The 25,644-nt window shown below is 41.4% G+C and overlaps 1 protein-coding gene across 1 annotated transcript in view; it reads left to right on the forward strand.

Moving 5' to 3' along the window:
* The window catches only part of ARFGEF3 (ARFGEF family member 3), a 188,271-nt gene that overhangs the window by 154,644 nt on the left and 7,983 nt on the right, over window positions 1-25,644 (forward strand). The window contains exons 30-35 of the mRNA XM_008059165.2: window positions 45-221; window positions 2,120-2,234; window positions 3,013-3,115; window positions 3,353-3,484; window positions 6,727-6,848; window positions 23,811-25,032. Coding sequence (XP_008057356.2) covers window positions 45-221; window positions 2,120-2,234; window positions 3,013-3,115; window positions 3,353-3,484; window positions 6,727-6,848; window positions 23,811-25,032 — 1,871 coding nt within the window. The remainder of the gene's footprint in view (window positions 1-44; window positions 222-2,119; window positions 2,235-3,012; window positions 3,116-3,352; window positions 3,485-6,726; window positions 6,849-23,810; window positions 25,033-25,644) is intronic.

The raw sequence follows: 25,644 nt of genomic DNA on the forward strand, positions 1-25,644 counted from the left end.
ATTGTTGCTGAGATCAGAGTTCTGACACTGACTTTCCTTTTCAGGACCAGGGTTCGGTATCTATGCAGTTGTTCATCTTCTCCTTCCTGTGATGTCCCTTTGGCTCCGTCGTAGCCATAAAGACCATTCCTACTGGGATGTGGCCTCTGCGAATTTCAAGCACGCCATCGGTCTGTCCTGTGAACTGGTGGTGGAACACATTCAAAGTTTTCTACACTCAGGTATTTATAATACCAGAGCAGCTCGTTCTAGGTATTTTTTCACTGAGGCAGCATCATTCTCTAAAAGGGCTTAGTAAATACCTGATACAAATACCAGTGCATGATTTTTGTCCTGAAAAGTATTATCAAAGAGAAAATTGATCCCCGTGTGTCTGCTACAAAATTATCGAACAGATTACTCAAAATGCATGTGTGGCTGGGGGGAGAAAAAAGAGGTCTGGGATATCTGTGCATTATGAGAGGGGAGGAAAATTCAAGTATATAATAAACAAAAAAAAAGAACTAACTTTGTAGTCTGAGCATGTTGTTCTGCTTCATCCGGGGAGGCCAGACAGAGGAGGCAGAGTTTTAGAAAAGGCTTCAATGATGAGCAAGAAGCAGCTTAACAGACTAAGGATGAAGAGAAGTTTCTTAATATCTGTGGCACTTTGAAAAAGATGCGAAAGTGTAGGGTGGACAGTATGTTGAAATAGCAGATGGAGAGAGACCCAGAGGCATGAGAATATATCAGCTGTGGTACTGGTAGACCCACATGTGTGAAAAAGAACACTACTTGAAAAAGAAAACAGGAGGTTTTTCTACATGTAAGTGGTAACTGGTAACTATATTCCTAGGAATACGTGTTCTTGACAGGTCCTTGCTTTGCACAGTTAGAGACTCTTGAGGATTCTACCCCAAATTGTTTTTCTTGAGGAAAAGAATGCAGATATATTCCTTGAATTAGGCAAATAGAAAGTGAATTTTTTGGGGGGGGGGGAAGAGTCTGGCTGCATCACCCAGGCTGGAGTGCAGTGGCACAATCATGGCTCACCACAGCTTTGACCTCCAGGGCTCAGGGGATCCTTCTGCCTCAGCCACCTGAGTAACTAGGACTGTAGGTGTGCACCACTATGCCTGGCTCATTTTTTGACTTTTTGTAAAGATGAGGTCCCACTATGCTACCTAGACTGGTCTCAAACTCCTGGGCTCAAGCATTCCTCCTACCTCAGCCTTCCAAAGTGCTGGGATTATAGGCATGAGCCACCACATCTGACCAGAAAGTGATTTTTGAAAATCTTATTTTCTTTAGTTTGGGGATAATATGCCAACTGCAGCCAGACCGAGGCGAATCAAGAACTGGTGGGACTAGAGATTGTTTTGCAAGAGCATTTAATTCAGTTTAATTTGGCTATCAGCAACAAGAAGTGTCAATGCTTTACTTTTTTCTTTTTAAAAAATGCTTACATTTTAACCAGCTAGTATTCAGCCCATATAACATTATATGTTCTAGTCTGTTTAAGTAGATGAATTATATACTTAACTTTGAAAAATGTACATCAGGCCAGGCTTGGTGGCTCAGCCTGTAATCCCAGCACTTTTGGAGGCTGAGGCGAGTAGACTACCTGAGCCCACAGGTTCGAGACCCACCCAGGCAACTTGGTGAGACCTTGTCTCTACAAAAATTAGCTGGATGTGGTAGCACACGCCTGTAGTTCTGGCTACTTGGTAGGCTGAAGTGGAGGCATTGCTGGAACACAACAGTTTGAGGTTGGGGTGGCTGTGAGTGTGCCACTGCACGCAGTCTGGGCAACAGAGTGAGACTCCAACTCAAAAAAAAAAAAAGAAAAGAAAAATGTAAATGTGTATTAACACATAAAAGTGAACCACATATTTCATCTTTATTTTACCTTACAGTGGATAAAACAAGCTAAGTTGGGTTTTTAAAAATCTAAGAAAAATTGTTTCACTGGGTTTTAAATTTTTTTTGCTATGGCCATTTTCCTCATTGTTCTATTTTCCCCCAGATAGTTATGTATTTTTTTAAATCACTCAGTCTTTCCTCTTTTGTTACAGATGGCTATTTTAATGTCTCTTTACATTAGAGTTACGTGAAACCTTGGTTTTACTGTTTCCCATAGACATCAGGTATGAGAGCATAATCAACACCATGCTGAAGGACCTCTTCGAGCTGCTGGTAGCATGTGTGGCCAAGCCCACAGAAACCATATCCAGAGTGGGCTGCTCTTGTATCAGGTGAGACCAGGTTTCCTGACTCCCTACAAGTTAAAGTTTTTATTATAAAATACAAAGAAATTAAATTACCTTTGTGGTAGCAATCCACTTTTCAGATTGCTTTTCATAAATAAAAATGTGTTAATAATTCTTCATTCCAGTGTAAGTATTTATTGTACAAGGCATTATACTAATTACTCTTTTTCAGAGAAAGTGATATAAAGTCTCTACTCTCAAAGAGCTTAAAATGACGTATCAGAGAGAGGGTCACATGAAAAATGAACATAGTGGGGGAAAATTGCTAAATGCCAAGAAAATACAGGAGCCTGGGGAGTGGGGCAGCCAGCAAGGACCTTATGGTAGCAGTGACACTGGTCAGATCCCATGAGGGTAAACTTTTGATAGGTTGGGTCTTCCCAAGCAGGAGAACAAAATGAACAAATGCATGGAGATAAGAATTACAAGTGACAATGAGGGGGTTTTGTTTTGTTTATTGTTTGTAGAGGAGTGGTAGAAAATGGGGCTAGACTGGAAAAATCAGTATAGGATATATACAGCCTTACATACAAATCCAAGTTTAATCACTGGCCTATTTGTAGTGGGGATGCATTGATGGTTTTATATTGAAATGGTCTAGGAAGCAGTCCTTGATGATAAAATACCAGATGGGCAGAGGGCAAAAGTGATAAGAGACAGGAATACTTGCAAGGAAGTTACAGAATAAATCTCTACATGAGTCCATAGGACCTAAGTTTTGTGGCAGCAAATTCTAAGGATTCATCCTTGTTTCTCTTGGCAGGTATGTCCTTGTGACAGCAGGCCCTATGTTCACTGAGGAAATGTGGAGACTTGCCTGTTGCGCCCTGCAGGATGCGTTCTCCGCCACACTCAAGCCAGTGAAGGTATGTCACCAGAATAAGAGAGCCAGGGGCATTCTGACCTTCATTATTTCCCTGATGCCTCTGTCAAGTTAGGCATCTGAGTTTTGCCTTGTCCATGCAGGCAGTCTCACTTGAAATTTTTCCTGCGGGTGAGAAAGAAGTTGCTTTGTTCCAGGCACAGTGACAATGTCAGATCCAAGAATGGGCCTGGTGCCATGAACCAGGCACACACAGTAAGTGTCTGCTGTTTCTCCCTAGGACCTGCTGGGCTGCTTCCACAGTGGCACCGAGAGCTTCAGTGGGGAAGGCTGCCAAGTGCGAGTGGCAGCCCCTTCCTCCTCCCCCAGTGCCGAGGCCGAGTACTGGCGCATCCGAGCCATGGCCCAGCAGGTAAGGGCTGGGGCTTTTGGTCTAAGGGGCTCTAGAACCATGAAATCCATGTTGGGAGTCCTTCTTGAAGGCCTTGCATCACCAGACTGCCTTTCATTCCCTTAGGGACATATACCTCCTGGCTCCACTTCTGTACCAGGAATGACATGAACCCAACCAATAGCATTACTTCCTGTCCACCATCTCTTGTTTACTGTATCCTCAGTACCCACATCATATAGAGTCCTTTCCACAGCCTGGCCACTGTCTTTTATACATGACTTGCGTGGACTACCTATTAGTATTTGCTTAAATATTATTGTGACTGTCATTGAGTGTCTAATGGTGGCAGACGTTTGATTTTCCTCCTTATATCTCCCATACACAACACAGAACTTAATATTTGAGAGTTGCTTATTGAAATTGAGTTGAATGTAGGTGATTACTAAAATGTATTCACCCATGCAGGAATCACCATGTACCCATAGCTTTTTCTTCTTCTTTTTCTTCTTTTGAGTCAAAGTCTTACTCTGTCGTCTAGGCTGAAGTGCAGTGGTATTCTCACGGCTACCGCAGCCTTGACCTGCTGAGTCAGGTGATCCTTCTGCCTCAGCCTTCCAAGTAACTGGAACTACAGGCATGTGCTACCACACCCAGCTAATTTGTTTGATTTATTGGAGACCATGAAGTCTCACCAAGTTGCTTAGGCTGGTCTTAAATCCTGGGCTCTGACAATTCTCTCACCTCCGCCTCCCAAAGTGCAAGAATTACAGCCATGAGCCATTGTGCTTGGCAGCTTGTTCTTCTTGAGACACATGGAAGAAGTCACAAAAGTTGGCTATGAGCATCTGAGGAGCATAGAACACAATCTGTGTATTTACCTTGGTATTCTTAGAGCAAGGGTAGAGAGGATGCTTACTTTGTGTTTGTTGAATCAATGAATTACTGAATCACAGAAGATCTTACAGTATTATTATAAGCTATAGACATGCCCCTGAGTACCTAAGTGCCATGGCAGACTGCCTCTAAGAAGCCCTATATGAGCTGGGCTCGGTGGCTCAGCCTGTAATCCCGCGCCTTGGGAGGCTGAGGTGAGTGGATTGCCGGAGCCCGCGGGTTCGAGACCTGCCTGGGCAACTTGGCAAGACATCATCTCTACAGTAAGTCAAAAATTAGCCAGGCATGGTAGCACACGCCTGTAGTTCACGCTACTTGGAAGGCTGAGGCAGAAGGATCGCCGGAGCCCAGCAGGTGAGGCTGTGGTGGCCGGGAGCGGCCACTGCACTCCAGTCTAGGCGACGGAGTGAGACTCCCAACTCAAAAAAAAAAAAAAAAAAAGAAGCCCTATATGGAACTTTTAGCAGCATATAGCTAAGTGCTATCCCTAAACTCACATATATTCATAACACTGCTTTTCACAGTAGTGAAAAATGAAAATGGACTAAACTCCCAATAACCATCGACTGGTTAAACACTCTAGCACATAATAGCAACAGACATGATAGAATTGTGTCTTCATATGAAGAAACTACTTTGCATATGTATGTGTGTGGTATGTGCTTAAAACATCAAACACATTTTACAAATATTTATGAACTGTCAGATTTGAATTAAATCTGAAGAAATAAGTTGGAGGTTATATTCAAAAGACCCTTTTTTTCTACAAGATCTGCTTGTATTCTTCACATAATTTTCTCTTAGACACTGATAATCTAGGATGCCCCGATTACCAATGTGAAGAACTCAGTCTTTTAATTGTTAGTCGAGAAGTTTCTGGGCCAGTCAAGAAGTCTTCTGGCTGAGTCTGGCCTCTTCAGGACTTTCCCCAGCTATCCTCAGCTAGTGAGACAGGAACCTTCTACCTCCGGTTTCTCACCTCCTCTGCTGAGCACATTCATAACATCTGGAACATGATGTTCTGCTGGTTCTGAAGGGAGAGAATACCTCCCACCTTCATGGCCAGTCTGCAGCAGTTGGGACAGAAAAAATGTTATAAGGCTGCAATGAAGAGCCACCAATAGCATGGAGTTTGTGTCTGCTGCAGCAAGAGTGTGGTTGGGAAGGATAACAGAGAAACCAAGATGGTGGCACTCCAAAGGAATAGCTTCTCTAAATAAGAAGCTGTTACACCCAGCTAGATAAAGAATTTTCATGTGTGCATACATCAACCGATGAAAATGTCAATGGAATTCTCTTCTGAAATAAATCATTAATGGAGAAGAACAGCAGAGAGCCATTTAGTGAATCTTTTAATATTTAGCTTTCTTTCTCAGTCCCAAATCTTCCTTCTGTTTTCACTTTTAAGATAACCCTATATTCCATGATCTGATAATTCTTACAAAATTTGGAAAGAAAAGTTTCTTTAAAATATTTTACTCTCAAGCCAGGCACAGTGGCTCACGCCTATAATCCCAGCAATTTGGGAGGCTGAGGTGAGAGGATTGCCTGAGCCCACGGGTTTGAGACCCGACTGGGCAACTTGGCGAGACCTCATCTCTACAATAAATCAAAAATTAGCCGGGCGTGCAGCCACGCCTATAGTTCCAGTTACTTGGAAGGCAGAGGTGGAAGGATCATCTGAGCCCAGCAAGTCAAGGTTGTGGTGGCCATGAGCATGCCACTGCAATCCAGCCTGGACAACAGAGTAAGACTCTGACTCAAAAAAAATATATATATATCTATCTATCTATCTATCTAGTCTACTCTTCCCAAAGGAAAGTAGTGGTGACATTTTAAGTCATATAAAATGAAAACACTTGGATCAGAGATCCAATAAGTGGTCATCATTTTCTTAGTCTACTTGTCACTGCCTAGTAGAGTAGTGTGGCCCCATCAGTAGTCCTGAGAGAAGTTCTAATTCATTTCCTATTCCTGAATTAGCAGTAATATGCCAAACAGACTCAAAATGAGAGATGATCTTTTACAAACATAGCTCTTCTTTATCTACTCTTAATTAAGAGTAAATGTCCATACTTGCTATTTGGAGTCACATGGTAGAACTAGTAGTGTTAATCAGGATTAGTGTCAGTGGCTAACATTTATTGAGTATTTACTCGTCTGTTCTAATGTTTTGCATATGTATTACACACGTATCAAATCACTTAATTCTCTCAGCAGCTATACTAGCTAGGAAACCATCATCACCCTCATTTTATAGTAATGAGTAAAGAGAGTAAACATCTTGCCTAGGACCATCTGGCTGATCCCTGGTGGATCAGGTGGCATATGGTATAGTTCTGACAAATACCTTTGTACCCACACAGGTGTTTATGCTGGACACCCAGTGCTCACCAAAGACGCCAAACAACTTTGACCATGCTCAGTCCTGCCAGCTCATTATTGAGCTGCCTCCTGATGAGAAACCAAACGGACACACCAAGAAAAGGTAAGCACCCAAGTTTCAACATATAAGGCACTTATGAATAAGAAAGTTCATTATTCCCAGTTCTTGCTCACTGTAATCCAAGTTTTGGCCAAGAAAGATTTTCATAAAAGTCACTAGCCTTTTAACCAAATGTCCCACATTTCGTATGTATTCATTCACTAGGGCTGCCACAACAAACTACCACAGACTAAGTGACTCAAACAACAGAAATATATTTCTGGAGTCTAGAAGTCAAAAATCAAGGTGTTGGCAGGGTTTCTTCTGAGGTCTCCCACCTTGGCTTGTAGGTGGCTGTCATCTTTCGGTGTCTTCACATGGTCATTCTTCTATATGCCTCTGTGTCCAAATTTCCTCTTCTTATAAAGACATTGGTCATATTTGATTAGAACTCACCCAATGACTTCATTTTTAACTTAATTGCCTCTTTAAAGACACTTTCTCCAAATACAGTCACATTTCAAGGTACTAGAGGTTAGGATTCCAATATATGAATTTGACTTATGCTGAAGGTGATTTTAAATTTAAGTATGTAGTGTTTAAATTTCCTCTGTTCATATAATTTTGTCTTTGTTTCTGTTTTTGTTTTTGTTTTTTGAGTTGGAGTCTCACTCTGTTGCCCAGGCTGGAGTGCAGTGGCCTGCTCACGGTCACTGCTGCCTCAACCTGCTGGGCTCAGGCAATCCTTCCACCTCAGCCTTCCAAGTAGCTAAAACTATAGGCGTGTGCCACCATACCCGGCTTATTTTATTTTTTGATTTATTGTAGAGACAAGGCCTCATCAAGTTGCCCAGGCAGGTCTCAAACGCGTGAACTCAGGCAGTCCTCTTGCCTAAGCCTCCCAAAGTGCTGGGATTACAGGTGTGAGCCACCATGCCCAACCCCGCCCATATAGTTTTAATGAGAAGTTTCCGGTTAGCTTCATTATGACCTTGGTTCCTGGCTTACAGAGAATTTTTTGAGTAGTTGCTTGTTTGCCAGTTGTTTGCCATCTCTCATGGGTCACCAAAATATTAGCACTTCAAGATGTTAGGACATTACTTGCTGTACCTTCATCCTTCACTTAACTATCTGATGTAAATATTTTAACTTCACATATATCGGTAAAGAGTCTACCAAGTGGCTTCATGGAAATTTGCAAAATGAGCCAATTCCCTTTTGAGTAGTACATGTACCTGTTTTGACTTTTCAGCAAATATGTTTTATTTTATGAAGATATCTGCACAATGGAGACCATATTCAAATTGCTTCCATGAGAAATACATAAACTTCTTCATGAACAACATAGCTGTTGCTTACAGAGAGACTGGAAGACAAAATGATCTGTGGTCTACCACAAGAAATCTGCTGTCTTTAAATACTATAATCCTCTCGACTCATAAGTGGGACCTGAACATTAGTCATATTAGCAAAAGGGAGGAATCAGCAGTTGCTGGACACTGCCGGGAGTGGGAGGGGAGGGGAGACGTAACAGCACAAAGGGTTTCTGACCCCAAACCATGGGAAGTGAGGACCAGTTGGAGGCCCACACTTCACCTGCACAAATTCCACTTGTGTAGCTAATCCTAACTTGTACCCCACATCTCTATAATAAAATTTTTTTAAAAGATAGATAAATAAATATAATCATCCTACCTAAAAAAATAAGGGTGAACCAAAAAACCTGAAATTTATTTACAAAAATTGAGTATTTATTCTTATATGTTTAAACTTCTGTCACCTCCATTTGATGCAATATACCTATCAAGAAGATTTTTTTTTTTTTTTTTGAGTTGGAGTCTCACTGTCGCCCAGACTGGAGTGCAGTGGCCGCTCCCGGCCACCACAGCCTCAACCTGCTGGGCTTCGGTGATCCTTCCGCCTCAGCCTTCCAGGTAGCTGGAACTACAGGTGCACGCTACCACACCCGGCTAATTTTTTTGATTTATTGTAGTGATGAGGTCTCGCCTGCCCAGGCAGGTCTCGAACCCACGGGCTCACGCAATCCACTCACCTCAGCCTCCCAGAGGCGTGGGATTACAGACTGAGCCACCGAGTCCAGCTGAAGAAGCTTTTTTACTGCTCAAAACAGTTTTTGAACTCATCAGTTTTGATGCCTTTCATGGCTGCTGGTGTTTTTTTTCACCTCTTCCACATCACCCAAATGTTTCCCTTTGAGGACATTTTTCATGGAGAAGTGAAAAAAAAAAGTCTCTGGGGGTGAAATTGGGTGAATAGGGAGAGTAGGGAATGGGGGTCATGCTGTTTTTTGGTCAAAAACTGCAGAACACTTAGCTCAGTGTGGGCCGGTGCACTCATAAATCACTCCTCATCAAATGGGTAAACATCGGGCTGGGCACAGTGACTCATGCCTATAATCGCAGGACTTTAGGAGGCCAAGGTGAGAGGATTGCCTGAGCCCACAAGTTCGAGACCAACCTGGGCAACTTAGCGAGACCTCATCTCTAAAAATAAATACATAAATAAAAAATAAATGGGCAAACATGTTGAAAGAATCTTCAAAAAAAATTTACTGAAGCCAAAGGCAGCCTCTCACAACATCACTTGCTGGTACACTGATGTTGATGGGTTCCTAGCGGGGGAAACCTGTACTATAAGAGAACTACCTCCAAAAGATAATTGTTTTTTTTTTTTGGTCCTCTTCGTGTTGTTCCTAGAGTTATAGAGGAAGGCAATGACTGACATTTCCCAACTTTAAACTTGTGACACACTAACCGGGTGTGATGGCTCAAGCCTGTAATCCCAGCACTTTGGGAGGCCAAGGCGAGAGGATTGCCTGAGCTCAGGGGTTTGAGACCAGCCTGGGCAACTTGGTGAGACCTTGTCTCTACAATAAATCAAAAAATTAGCCGGGCATGGTAGCGTGTGCCTGTAGTTCTAGCTACTTGAAGGCTGAGGCAGAAGGATCACCTGAGTCCTGCAGGTCAAGGCTGTGGTGGCCATGAGCGTACCACTGCACTCCAACCTGGGTGACAAAGTGAGACTCCAACTCAATAAACAAAACAAACAAATAAAAATTCTGATACACTAACCACAGTGATGATAAGTATTTGAGCACTATGTATGAAGTACAAGGGATAGAGATTCTCACCCTCATTTTACCTCTGAGGACATGTTCAGAGGAGCTAGAGGATCACTTATTCAAGGACACACAACTGCAGACAGGAGCAAATTAGTTTGGCTGAGTACACAGCCTTTGCCCTTTTCCATTTCCATTTCAGAGAGAAAGTTGGTGCGATGTACTAAATGTCTGTGTCCTCCCCACATGCATATAACTCTTAATATGATGGTATTAGGAGATGGAGCTTTTGGGAGGAAATTAGGTCAAGAGGGTGGAGCCCTTATAAATGGGATTAGTGCCCTTAAAAGATGAGACAGGAGACAGCTCCCTTGTCCTCTTTCTGTCATGTGAAGGTACAAGAAGATGGCTGTGTACACTCCAACCTGGGTGGCAGAGCATGACCCTGTCTCAATTAAAAAAAAAAGTTAGGAAACGAATAAAAACTAAAATAAAGGCCAGGTTCGGTGGCTCAGCCTGTAATCCAGCACTTTGGGAGGCCAAGGCGAGTGGATTGCCTGAGCCCACATGTTCGAGACCAGCCCAGGCAACTTGGTGAGACCTCGTCTCTACAATAAATGATTTTAAAAAAATTAGCTGGGTGTGGTAGCACGCGCCTGTAGTTCAGGCTACTTGGAAGGCTGAGGTGGAAGGATCACCGGAGCCCAGCAGGCCGATACTGGGGTGGCCGTGAGCGTGCACTCCAGCCTGGGTGATGGAGTGAGACTCCAACTCAAAATAAATAAATAAATTAATTAATTAATTAGCCTCTTGTTTTTTTCAACTGTTAGGCACTAGTTTTTAAGAATTAATCGTTTTTTGCCAGGCATAGTAGACCATGCCTATACTCCTAGCACTTTGAGTGGTTAAGGCGGGAGGATCACTTGAGCTCAGGAGTTTGAGATCAGCCTGGGCAACATAGTGAGGCCTCATCTCCACAAAAAGTTAAAAAAAATTAGCCAAGGCATGGTGGTTCATGCCTGTAGTCCCAGCTACTTGTGAGACTGAGGTGGGAGGATCTTTGAGTCCAGAGGTCAAGTCTTTGGTGAGCTGTGAGCATGCCACTGCATGCCAACCTGGCTGACAGAGCAAGATGCTGGTGTGCATGCACGCAAGAGAGCGAGAGAGAGAGAGAGACAGACAGACATGGGGAAGGAGAGAGAGATATTGATTGATTGAGATTGATTATTTTAAATCTATTTTATATACCGAAGTTGTTCAATCCTTTAACAAGCTTAAACATTCATCTTCAGAATTTGAGTTCTTTTCCTACTCTTTTCCTTTTTTTATATTTCTGACTCCCATTCAGCCAGTTATTCCTGCTGAAATATTTTTGAAGTAAAAGTAGGGGGAAAGAATACTAACAGACTGGATTCAGATTATAAATAAAACATTGGAAAAATAGAATAATAGATATTATTATATTTTATAGTATTGATTTAAAATTTCAAGAGTTAAAAACATTTTAACATGGCTCATAAATTTACTTAGCACTTTTAGTAGGCAATTCCCTACTCACTTCAATTAAGTAAAACAGAATAAGCATATTAAATTCTTTAGCCAATGCTACTGGCCACTGACCCAAAAAGGCATTCCCCAACATTGTTTAAGAGTTCTCAGCCAAACTCTGTATATTTTACATTCTTGGATTTGACTCTTATTAGCAGGGACAGTTCTTAACTTAGCACGGGATGTAGTGGAAGGTGAATTAGAACTAAGGAAAGTATTATGTGCTGGTCAGTTGCATCCTTAAAGGTCCATGTTGAATCACCAAGGAGAAAAAAGACGTAAGCTAAAACTAGATTACAGCATTTAAATAAAGAGAAATCTGAATTTCTTTTAATAGCTTTTACATTGATAGCCCCAAGTTTTAGTCAATCCACATAATCAGATCATTAAGAGATGTATTAAACTATGAATACATTTACCTCTGATACTGACATTAGCATTTTTTAAGTCAGCCACTCATTATGCAGTTAATTCCTAATTATCCAATCTAGAGGCTAGCTCTCCTTGCATTTAAGAAGCTAGAAGATCCTAGTCGCCTTTTTAAAGGTATGCTAAGAAAAAGGTTGAACACTTGGGTAGAATGAATTGGAAAATTATTGTAGATTCTGTCTTAGATCCTTCTTGTCTCCCATCAGCATAGATAATTAAGAATTGCGTACCTATAAAGTTATTCCACCTTTTTCATATCTTTCTGAAATCTTGATTTATTCAGTATTTTTTCCCCTTCCCCTCTGTTTTCTTGTAGCTGCATCATTTAGCCCAAACCTAAAGTAAAGGAGATACCTGTCTCCTTTTTTTTTTAATATACATAGTAATTTTATATCTTAAAGCATCTAGAAGATCTTAGCTGATAAAGATATTCTACAATTCCGACATGGTTTTGTATTAATTAGCTCTCTCTTTAGGTGCTTGCTGGAAAATGCCTTTCCGTTTCTTAGGGAAAGTAATAGAAAATATCCACATGGATTAAGTTTTTTATACCTTCAGAGGGCTGATCAAACTCACCCCTCTAGTTGTGCTTCTAGGGAAGTGGGGTTGAAGTGTCAGAGTCATTTCTCAAGCACAGCATTTCCTCCAGGCAGTGATCTGTTTAGGCAGCCTGTACTCAGACCCAGTCTGCTTTTGTTCTTTTGTTTTGGAAACTTACTGAGTGCTATTCTTATCAGACAGTTTTCCCATTACTAGGGACAAGAAGATGAATAAGATGCTACCCTGTCCCTTGAGGATGTTATGATATCGATGTCACGGGGAGAGACTGTATGTGGTAAAATATACATTAAATTATAGGATTCTCCTTCTTAGAGTCCTATAGGATGGACAGGAAACACTAGACCAAATGAATAACTTTTGGAGTCCTCTTCTTCAGAAGAATGCATATTCAGGTTTTCTTTTTCTTTTTTTTTTTTAATCAATATTTTTTATTATGGTTTTGTGGGGTACAGTTAAGGGTTAGGTATACATATATTCAGGTTTTCTAATAACTTAAATAACTTACCAAAAGTTACAGAAGTAGACTTGTGGATGGGGGAAATGGAGAGTTATTGTTTAATGGACACAGTTTCTATTTGGGATAATGAAAAAGTTATAGAAATAGATGGTCAAAGCGAGATACAAAATAAAGCAAAAAGTTATTAGCATAATGGTTGGACCCTTAAAATCAACATTGTTAATAAGAATTGTCATAATTTTACAATTATCTAGCTTGGGAAATTAGTTGGCAATACAATAACTATAATCACAAAATTCTAAGAGCAGTGAAAAGAAAATTTACCAAAACCACACTAGTGGATTAAAATGCTTGGTAAATGTAGTACAGGTTGAGCATCCCTAATCCAAAAACCCAAAATCCAAAACTTTTTTGAGTGTTAACATGATGCCACAAATGGAAGATTCCATACCTGACCTCAAGTGATAGGTTACAGTCAAAACACAGGCACATAACATAGTTTATTCAGTATCCCCAAAAGAAAAAAAAGACCCTCCCAGCCTTCTTCAGCTGTGATATGTCTTCTCCACACATACTCAGGTTGCCCCCATAAGCACACCCACAGAAGGTGGTAAAATGGCATGTGTACAGGCTAGATGTGCCAACAGGGGGTTCCCTCAATGCTCTCGACATGGAGCCAAAACCTATGTGCATTATGCACTATGCTTTTTTGTTTATTCTCGGCTCTATGGTATAAAGATATTGTTGAATATATCCAAAAAAGGCCTGAAAATACCCCAGTTGGTAACAGTGATAAGAAAAAGAGGAAGCATTTATTTATCTGTAGCACAGTGTCAAGCTGTTGGAGAAACTGGACAGCAATATAAATGTGAAACTTCTTACAAAAAGGATAGTGTTGGAATGACCACCATATAATACCTGAAGAGCATAAGCATAAACTGTTGAACATCTATACTAAAAGTGATAAACAGACATTAATGGAAAAATACAAAAACATTGCATAAAGCTACACACAAAGATCTTGATTGTGTATTGAAAGAGTGGATCTGTGAGTGTTGCAGTGACCAAATAAATGCCACCTAGTGGTATGCTGATCATGAAACAAGCAGAGATCTATCATGAACTGAAAAGTGAAGGGGACTGTGAATATTCAACAGTCTGGCTGCAGAGATTTAAGAAAAGATACAACATTATATATATTTTTTAACTTGTGGTGATTTGAGGGAAAAAAATGATTTGTGGTGATAAAGCATCTACTGATCACTAAGCAGTGGAAAAATGCAAGGAAGAATTTGCCAAGGTCATCACTGATAAAAATCTGAAACCAGAACAAGTCTATAATGCTGCTGAAACATCACTGTTGGTGTTATTGCCCCCAGAAAGACACTGACTACAGCTGATGAGACAGCCCCTATGGTAATTAAGGATGCCTAGGACAGAATAACTGTTTTGGAATGTGCTAATGCAGCAGGCACACATAAGTGTGAACTTGCTGTGAAAGGCAAAAGCATACATCCTTGCTGTTTTCAAGGAGCGAACTTCATACCAGTCCATTATTATGCTAACAAAAAGGCATGGGTCACTAGGAACATATTTTCTGACTGGTTTCACAAATATTTTGTACCAGTGGTTCATGCTCACTGCAGGGACACTGGACTAGAATGCAACTGCAAGATTTTGTTATTTTTTGACTGCTGTTCTGCTCATCCTTCAGCTGAAATTCTCATTAAAAAATAATGATTATGTCACATGCTTCCCCCACAATGTGCCTTCATTAATTCAGCCATGTGACTAAGGTGTCCTTAGATCAATGAACAACAACTATAAAAACACTTTCTTGACTAAGGGAGCAATCCAAGATGGCCATCTGGAAGTAGCCAACCTGCGCCTCTCTCACAGAGTAGGACAGGGAGGACAAACCCAGTCACCAGTAAACTCAGGCAGCTGAAGAAGCTTTGAATGGAGGCAGCACTCTACATCCCACAGAGGACTCTTGAAACACATAGGGAGAGTGTCCAGTGGCCGACATTGGAATCAGGGTGCTCCATCCCTGCTGGGCACCAGGTTTGTGTGGATTTGCAGTTCTACCTCGTATGAGAGAGGGAGTGAGTGCTCCTAACTCAGTCTGGGTCACGTCCCCTCCTCCCAGCTGTTCATAGATTATTAGAATCACATGGCAGGAGACCTAGTTAGGGCACAGTGGCATGCTGCCAGAGCCCACATGGAACTGAAAGCCTACTCGTGCTTGAATGCCTACTGCCAGTCAACTCCTGAGAATGTGTTCCCTACCAGCAATGCCTGGTAACTGGCTCCCAGGCTAGGAGAGTTCACCTGCCAGTTGCACACAATTGATGCCTGCCACCAGCATCTGATAACCAGCCCCCTCAACAGACCAGGAAGTTTTGCCTGCCAGCCTCATTAGCCCAAAGGGTGGGTCCCACCACAGCAGGGGATCTGCAGCTTATAAGTGTTGAGTAAGGCATTTGTTGGGGTAGGGGGAGTTGTGAAAGTCACCTGGAGGCCCTGTTCCCTGTTGGGAGCATTTCTAGGCTGTAAACAATGCCAGAACTCCAGCCGTGCTCCCAGCTGCTAGAGTGCCCTTTCCCCTCCTGATCCCTACATGGATCTCACAATGGGAGTCAGAAAGCAGTCAAGCCATCCTGACCATGGAAAAAACTCTGTAACAGAAAGTCACTTTGAATTCTGAGCACTGCTCAGCAAGAGTGGTGGAGCAGAAGTAAATGCCCCCTCTCTTTCCCTGGTGAACTATTTTGAATGGCAGAAAAAGTCCTCAGGCAGCAAGACTATATATAGCTACAAAACGACAAAACTAAAAAATAATAATAAAAAGAGAAGAGTTGCCCCTCACAGATGAGAAAGAACCAGCAGGAAAACACTGGCAATCCTCAAAGCCTTAAAGAGGTATTATCTACAAAAGCACCTCTCAGTCACCAAACAATGGAAGTCACCCATAATGACCTGTCCCTGATGACAGACACAGAATTCAGACAATAGATGTTGAAAGCAGTTAAGGAAAATCATGAGAAGCTGGAAGCAAAGATCACCCAAGCAACAAAAGCAATGCAGAAAGTAAAAGTTGAGCTGACCAATATAAGAAAGGTCCATTTTAAAATCCTGGAAATGAAGAATTCCCTCCTAGAACTTCAAAGCAGAATAACAGGCCTAGGGAACAGAATTGCTCAGGCAGAGGAAAGAATCTCAGAGTTTGAAGATCAAAATATTGAACTAACCCAGTGTAACAAAAACAAGGAGTCAAGGCTCAGAAAGAATGAGCAAAGCCTATGAGAAGTGTGGGACTATGTAAAAAAAACCAAACCTACATTTGATTGGCATCCCTGAAAACAGAGAAGGAAACTAAAAACACCTAGACCAAGCCCTTCAAGAGATCATCCGAGAAAATTTCCCTTATCTTGCTAGAGAGGTAACTGTCCAAACACAAGAGATTCAGAGAACCCCTGAAAGGTATTACATGCGAAAACCATCCTCAAGACACATAGTTATCTGTCTCCACAAGGTAAGCGTGAAAGAAAAAAATCCTAAAGGCATCTAGAGAGAAGGGTCAAACCACCTACCAGGGAAGACCCGTTATAATTGCAACAGACTTTTTAGCAGAAACCTTACATGCCAGAAGGGACTGGAGTCCCATCTTTAATGTTCTCAAAGATAAGCAATTCCAGCCAATAATTTAATTTCCTACTCCACCAAGCTAAGCTCTATCAGTGATAGAGAATTAAAATCTTTCCCAGATATCCAATTCCTAAAAGAATATGCTGCTCCCAGGCCATATTATGTTTTGAGCACAAAAACAAAAGAACAATTCCACACATCACAAAAGCGGAGGAAAGGTCAGAGTTAACAGAGCATACAGTTCATCCACAAAATAAGAAAAAAAGAAAGAAGGGAGGAGGGAAGGAGGAAGGGGGGGAGAGAGCGAGAGAAAGAGAAAGAAAAAAAGGAAGGAAGGAAGAAAAGCTACCTCTTAAGAGCCTTATGACAGGGATAAACCCTCACATATCAATAATTAACTTGAGTGTAAATGGACTGAATTTACCACTATAAAGGCAAAGAGTAGTAAACTGGATAAAGAAACATAACTCAACATTCTACTGCCTCCAGGAAACCTATCTCACTGCAAAGGATACCTACAGGCTCAAGATAAAGGGCTGGAAAATGGAAACTCTTCCAGGAAAGTGGAAAACATGAAAGAGCAGGAGCAGCTATTCTTATATCAGACAAAACAGACTTCAAACAATAAAAGTTAAAAAGGACTTGGAAGAGTACCTCGTAATGATAAAAGGCTCAATTTACCATCAAGAAATATCCATCCTAAATATATATGCACCCAACTAGGAGCACCCAGATTTATAAAACAATTACTAAGTAAACTGACGGGACATGAACACTCACACAGTCGTATCTGGAGACTTTAATACTTTGCTAACAGCCCTAAACAGATCATTGAGGCAAAAAACCAACAAGGAGATCTAGAACCTTAACTCAACACTCAAATAATTGCACATAATAGACATCTACCAAACACTCCACCCAACAACCACAGAGTGTACATTCTACTCATCAACACATGGAACAAACTTCAAAATTAATCACATTCTCAGGCATAAATCAAGTGTGAACAAATTTCAAAAGGTTGAAATAATATCAAACATCTTCTTAGATCACAGTGGACTAAAAATAAACATCACCACTCACAAGAACCCCCAAAATACACAAAGACATGGAAATTAAGCAACATGCTTCTGAATGGCTTTTGGGTCAGCACAGAAATCAAGACAGAAATAAAAATATTCCTGAAAACAAAGACACAACACATCAAAACCTCTGGGATACCATGAAAACAGTATTGAGAAGGAAGGTCATAACATCACACTCTCATATCAATAGAAGGATTGCAAGTAAACAGCCTAGCATTACATCTAAGAGAGCTGGAAAGGCAAGAACAATTAAATCCAAATTTCAGTAGAAAAACCCAGATTACCAAGATAAAGTCACAATTGCAGGAAGTAGAAGACAAAAATATCATGGAAAGGATCAAGGCAAAAAGCTGGTTCTTTGTAAGGATACATACAATTGCCAGACCCCTAGCCTGATTGACTAAAAATAAGAGAGAGAAGTTTGAATAAACACAATTTAGAAACGAAAACGGTGATGTCACAACTGACTCTGAAGAAATTCAAAAGATTACTATGAACGTTCATAGATTACCATGAATATTCAAATAAACTAGAAAATCTAGAGGAAATGGAGCATTTCCTGGTATCACACAACCTCCCAAGGTTGAAACAAGAAGAAATTGAAACCCTAAACAGACTAATAACAATCTAGGAAATAGACTCAGTTATAAGAAACCTCTCTGCCAAAAAAAAAAGCCCTGGACCAGATAGCATCTCAACTGAATTCTACAAGACATGCAAGGAAGAGTGACACCAATCTTACTGAAAGCATTTCTGGCAATCAAGAAGGAAGGAATAGCCCGGTTCGGTGGCTCAGCCTGCAATCCCGTGCCTTTGGGAGGCTGAGGTGAGTGGATTGCCTGAGTCCGCGGGTTCGAGACCCGCCTGGGCAGCGAGACCTCATCTCTACAATAAATCAAAAATCAGCTGGGTGTGGTAGTGCATGCCTGTAATTCCGGCTACTTGGAAGGCTGAGGCGGAAGGATCGCCGGAGCCCAGCAGGTCAAGGCTGCGGTGGCCGGAAGCAGCCACTGCACTCCAGTCTGGGCGACAGAGTGAGACTCCAACTCAAAAAAAAGAAAGAAGGAAGGAATTTGATCTAGCTTGTTTTATGAAACTAATATCATACTGATACCCAAAACTGGCAAAGACCCAATAAGGAAAGAGAATTACAGAACAATTTCTCTGAAGAACACAGACACAAAAATTCTCAACAAGGTTCTAGCAAATCGTTTCCAACAACATATTTCAAGGATCATTCACCATGACTAGGTGGGCTTCATTTCAGGGATGCAGGCCTGATTCAACATTCACAAGACCACAAACACAATTCAGCAGATTAACAGTTGTAAAACCAAGAGCCACATAATTATCTCATTAGATGCAGAAAAAGCATTTGATAAAATCCAGCATCTCTCTTGATAAAAATCCTTGAACACCCAGGCATTAAAAGAACATTCATCAAAACAATAAGAGCCAGCCATGACAAACCTGCAGCCAATTTTATGCTTGGTATTATGCTTGAAAGCATTACCCCTGAAAACTGGAACAAGACAAGGATACCCACTCTCACCTCTCCTATTCAACATAGTACTGGTAGTCCTAATCAGAGCAATCAGGCAGAAGAAAGAAATCAGGGCTATCCAAATAGGAAAAGAAGAAGTTAAATTATCCCTCTGTGTGGATATGATTCTATACCTAGAAAACCCTAGAGAGTCTGTCAAAAACCTCCTTGCACTGATAAACGACTTTGGTAAAATCTTGAGATACAAAATCAACACGCAAAAGACAGTTGCACTTCTATATACCACCACCAAGCAGGCTGAAAACCAAATTAAAAAACACAGTAGACACACACACACACACACACACACACACACACAAATAAATGCCTTGGTATCCACCTAACCGGAGAAGTGAAAGACCTTTACACTAAGATCTACAAAACACTGCTGAAAGAAATCGTGTGACACAAACAAATGGAAAATCAACCCATTCTCATGGAATGGAAGAATCAATATTATCAAGTTGTCTAGCCTACCCAAGGCAATATACAGAATCAATGCAATCCCTACCAAATTGTCAACATCATTTTTCACAGACCTAGAAAAGACAATACAGAATTTCATATAGAAGCAAAAAGAGCACAGATAGCCAAAACAATTCTCAGCAAAAGGAACAAAGTGAGAGGTATCACATTTCTAGACTTTAAGTACACAAGGCTACAGTATACAAGGCTACAGTAGCTAAGACAGCATAGTACTGGTACAGGAATAGGTACATAGACCAATGAGACAAGACAGAGAATTCAGTAATAAAAATATGATCTCTCAACAAACTCATAAATAACAAACAATGGAAAAACATGGCAACCATATGTAGCAAATGATACTGGGAAAAGTGGCTAGCCACATGCAGGTGAATGAAACTGGACCCCCTACCTATCACCATATACAAAAATCAACTCAAAATGGATCAAAGACTTAAATATAAAACCTGAAACTATAAGTGTCTTAGAAGAAAACATAGGAAACACCCTTTTGGACATCAGAGTAGGTAACAAATTCATGATCAAGTCCTCAAAAGCAATTGCAACTAAAGCTAAGATAGACAGGTGGGACTATCAAACTGAAAAGCTCTTGCACAGCAAAAGAAACTATCAAGAGAGTAAAGAGACAACCCACAGAATGGGAAAAAATATTTGCAAGCTGTGTATCATGCAAAGGCCTAACATCCAGGATCTACAAGAAACTCGAATTGAAAAGAAAAAAGCAAACAACCCCATTACTATAGGAGAGGGAAGTAGGTAGGATGTTATCTAAGGGAGATTTCCCAACATACAGAAAAGGCCATAAGGATCCTTCCTGGGCTGGCAGGAGGAACTTGGGAGAGAAGGAGAGAAGACAAGAGAGGAGCTTTGGTTTGACCCACCCCCGCCCCTTCACAGGATTGAAATGGATCTGGGCACAGAAGATATACTCGCCCTTTCTTCTGCCTGAAGATCTTGGAGGAGATCAGCTCACAGAATGAGTCACACCAACAATTCGGCCTCCTTAATCACTAGAGAAATGCAAGTCCAAACCACAATGAGATACCACCTGACACCAGTAAGTATGGCTATCATCAATAAGTCAAAAACAATAGGTGCTGGTGCAGCTGCAGAAAAAAAGGGATTTATAGGATGTAGGAACACAATGCTTCTACAATGTTGGTGGGAATGTTAGCTAGTTCAACCTCTAAGGAAAACAGTGTGGTAATTCCTCAAAGAACTAAACATTGAGCTTCCATACAATCCAGCAATCCCTCTCCTAGGAAGAGACCCCGAACAAATCACTTTACCAAGAAAGACACCGGCACACGCATGCTTATTGCAGCACTGTTCACAATAGCAAAAACATGGAGCCAACCCAGATTCCCTTCTAAAGTGGACTAGATAAAGAAACTGTGGCACATATGTGGGGCTTATGCATAAGTGTGTAGTGTTTTTCACTTGCCCGTGGAAGGAAATGGTTGATTGGTCATAGCGCATCACATTTGACAATCCTTGGGTTGACTGATGTGGATCACTGTGGATTAAAATGTTTAAGCAGTCTTCATCAAAACCCAATGGTTTGATGGTGTTCCTGAATGTGGAGAATCACTCAGGTCAAAGTGGCCCTCTTTGACATAACAGACCATTTTTCTGCTGTGCTTTCTTGATGTCATTCTCCACATACATGGCACAAACGTATTGAGCCGCCTCCGCTGCCTTTACTCCTCTGTTAGAAGAGTATGTCCGAAGTATTTGTTTTTATCCAAGACACTTCATCTTCTTTAGCCCATAAATAGCATCAACTTTCTTCAAATTTACAAAATGCAAGATGTATTTACAAGTACAACATTGTCACTCCAAATGACAAATGACAACAAACAAACTCCCAACACTGCAATGTTGCCATGCCAAAACACTATGAACTTATGTATCAACCTAATACATGACGGGATATTATGTAGCCATAAAGAAGATCAAAATCATGGTCTTCACGACAACTTGGATGCAACCGGAGACCATCATACTAAGTGAACTATTACAGAAACAAAGAACTGAATACTGCATGTTCTCACTCATAAGTGGGTCCTAAACACTGGTCACACTAGCACAGGGGTGGGATTGGCAGACCCTGGGCACTGTTAGGGGAGGGAGGGAAGGAGAGAGGGAGAAGGGGCATGTAGGAACACAATGGGTACCTGGTCTACTATCAGAGGGAGAGAGGGCCAGCTCAAAGTCCAAACTTCACCTGCATGCAACCTAGTTGTGTAGTAAATCCCCACTTGTACCCTGCAATTCTAAAATAAATAAATTTTTTTAAAAAACAAACTTTTTTTGAATAGTATGCTAGCCAGTGAAGAGAGGTGTGGGTATGGACGGTTTCGAAAGGAGTTAGCAAAAGGATGTCATATATACTGTTGCCAACACTTGGAACACAGTGACTAGAGACACAGTTGTATGTGCCTGACACAACCTCTGGTCTGTGACTGGGTTCAGTGATGTTGATAATGATGATGAACAAGGTGATGACTTGAAAAAATTCTCTGTGTCAAGTGAGAAAAAAATAATGCTGACCTCCTTACATATGCCAGACATATGCCTTCAGAGTCTGTCAATAAACTAGAAGAAGCGAATATCAAAAAAGTTTTTAACATCAGTTATGAGGTTCTAGTTGTTCATTCATTGGCCAATGTTGAAATAGCCAAAATGGTTCTGAATCAAGGTGACTGTGATAACAATGATGATGAAGATCTTAACAACTGTAGAAAAAGTGTCTATAGATGGCACAGTAAAAATGTACAATGGGCTGATTGAAGGACTAAGAGTAATACAATAGCTGCTTATCAGTAGCGTGTAAATTCAGAGTCAAGAATGGTGACAACGTGAAACAACCACAGATTGGCCACATGGGTGGCTGAGAGAGTGACACCTTTGCTTTCTGATGGTTCCATGTACACAAACTTTGTTTCAAGTACAAAATTATTAAAAATTGTGTAAAATTACCTTTGGGTTGTGTGTATAAGGCGTTATGAAACATAGGTGAATTCTGCATTTAGACTTGGGTCCTATCCCCAAGATAACTCATGTGTATGCAAATATTTCAAAATTAAAATATTTCAAAATTTAAAAAAAATCCCAAATCCAGAACTCTTCTTGTCCCAAGCATTTTAGATAAGGCATATTCAACCTGTACCTAGAATTGAAATTTCTTAATACAAGAATTCACCAAAAATAAAGGGGCTGAATTACCAAATATTTGAGCATTCACTTCTAAATCTGCCTTATCTAGGCTGTGTCCTGATTAGAAAAAGAACAGGGCATTGTCCTGTCTGGTGTTTTGTGCCTGCTTCTCAACCAGGAGACTGGCCACATGTCTAGGGAGGATTCTCCCTCTCCCACCTCCCCATCCCTGAGGATATCTCAGTGAAGCCAAATGAGCACTCGAGGTTCGTGAAAGAGTCCTGTGGCCATGTTGGCAAGGAAGGGAGTTCGTGTGTGAGTGAATGCTGCTTTGTAGCCTAGGTTTGTTTGCAAAGTCTGAGAGCTGCATTGTCATTTTACTTCCTAACTTTGCAAATATTAGACCCATAATACCACTAACATTAAAACTGTTCAACGTTGGGCTCTCTTCTCATGCACATGCTGGAAACACTAAAGATTTTACATATATGCATCTGACCCATGAACACTTAATCCTCAAAAACTGGTGTGGTACCAAAGTCAGACCCCATTAAGATTTTGAAAAACTTTGAGTTTAAGAAACAAAGGCAGAGGGTAGGAAAAACACCAATTAAAGTTAATAGCACTCAGCAAAATTTGTTACTTTCTTTATTTGACATTTTATTCTTCAAAATTATGAAAGAAAATAAAATGTTTCATATCCCATAGCTGTGCCTATTTTTTTAACTGTTATAAAAATAAAGCTGTTATGTTTATTTCTTAAGGTGTGCTGATACTTGTTAACTCAGTATCATAACTTATGTTCTATAGCTCCTGGATTTTAAAAAGTGTCAGGAATCCCACTAGTTATTATTAAAATGGTTATTACACAAGGCCCCCCCCAAAAGTTTTTAAGGAAGACATTTGAATGCAGGTAGTTTAGTTTGTAACTTCGCAAATACCATTCTGAAATTGGGAACGTCTGCATTGCTTCATGATAACTGATCTAAGGCAGAAGACCATTAACCTACCTCTTACTTTTCATTTGAAGTGTTTCTTTCAGGGAAATCGTGGTGAGCTTGCTGTCTCATCAAGTGTTACTCCAGAACTTATATGATATCTTGTTAGAAGAGTTTGTCAAAGGCCCCTCTCCTGGAGAGGAAAAGACCGTCCAAGTGCCAGAGCCCAAGCTGGCTGGCTTCCTCAGATACATCTCTATGCAGAACTTGGCGGTCATCTTCGACCTGCTGCTGGACTCATACAGGACAGCCAGGGAGTTTGACACCAGCCCTGGGCTGAAGTGCCTGCTGAAGAAAGTGTCTGGCATCGGGGGTGCTGCCAACCTCTACCGTCAGTCGGCGATGAGCTTTAACATTTACTTTCATGCTCTGGTCTGTGCTGTTCTCACCAATCAAGAAACCATCACTGCAGAGCAAGTGAAGAAGGTCCTTTTTGAGGATGATGAGAGAAGCACAGATTCCTCCCAGCAGTGTTCATCAGAAGATGAAGACATTTTTGAGGAGACAGCCCAGGTCAGCCCCCCGAGAGGCAAGGAGAAGAGACAGTGGCGGGCACGGATGCCCTCCCTAAGTGTCCAGCCGATCAGCAATGCTGACTGGGTATGGCTGGTCAAGAGGCTGCACAAGCTGTGCATGGAACTGTGCAATCACTACATCCAGATGCACTTGGACTTGGAAAACTGCCTGGAGGAGCCCCCGATCTTCAAGAGCGACCCGTTCTTCATCCTGCCCTCCTTCCAGTCTGAGTCATCCACCCCTTCCACTGGAGGCTTCTCTGGGAAAGACACACCCTCCGAAGATGACCGAAGTCAGCCCCGGGAGCACACAAGCGAGTCTCTGAGCCTGAGGGGGGGCAGCGGGGACGTGCTGCTGCTGCCCCCCAGCCCCAAAGTGGAGAAGAAGGATCCCAACCGGAAGAAAGAGTGGTGGGAGAATGCAGGGAACAAAATCTACACCATGGCGGCTGACAAAACCATTTCCAAGTTGATGACTGAATACAAAAAGAGGAAACAGCAGCACAACCTGCCCACATTCCCCAAAGAGGTCAAAGTGGAGAAGAAGGGAGAGCCGCTGGGTCCCAGGGGCCAGGACTCCCCGCTGCTCCAGCGGCCCCAGCACTTGATGGACCAAGGACAGATGCGGCATTCCTTCAGTGCAGGCCCTGAGCTGCTGCGGCAGGACAAGAGGCCGCGCTCGGGCTCTACTGGGAGCTCCCTGAGCATCTCGGTGAGGGACGCGGAAGCACAGATCCAGGTATGTCCCTTGGGACAGAGAAGGCGGGAGGGAAGCTGGGACTGCGAGATCAGACGTGTCCCTCACAGAGCACATACAATCTAAGACTTGATAAAAACAGGGAGGGTATATGAACCAATTTCCCCCCAGTTTCAGAGGGCTGCCTGAGCCTAAATGGACGATCTGTCCAAATCGATATATTTTACCCTCAGATAATTTCAGAACTGTTTTTATCCATTGAGATAAAACATATATTATTGAGAATTAGGAACCCACCTGTATAAATAAGATGAGGCTAAAGCTTATAAAATTTTTGGACTTTAACTGGCATTGAGTACTTAGTCTGGAATTTTTAAAAGGCACTGAGGCAATTCTATCATTAAGAAACACTAAGTAAAGGAAAAAGGCAAAGTGAATATTGTGTGGTTATAGCAGTGGATTGTGTTAATTTCAAGTTTTTCTAAAAATCATAAGCAACACTCCAAGACATGAAAAAGCAATTAAGATTTTTAAAGTTATCTTAAATTAAGGAAGACTTATTCCAAGTCATCTGGGCATTTTGAACTTATCGTATGACTTATGGAAATCTCATGAAAAGGTGAGTTTTGTTGTTGTTTTTAAATCTAAGGAGTT

Source organism: Carlito syrichta, unplaced genomic scaffold, assembly GCF_000164805.1.
Source record: "Carlito syrichta isolate Samal-C Ts95f unplaced genomic scaffold, Tarsius_syrichta-2.0.1 Scaffold303739, whole genome shotgun sequence".
In the NCBI taxonomy this organism is placed as follows: domain Eukaryota; kingdom Metazoa; phylum Chordata; class Mammalia; order Primates; family Tarsiidae; genus Carlito; species Carlito syrichta.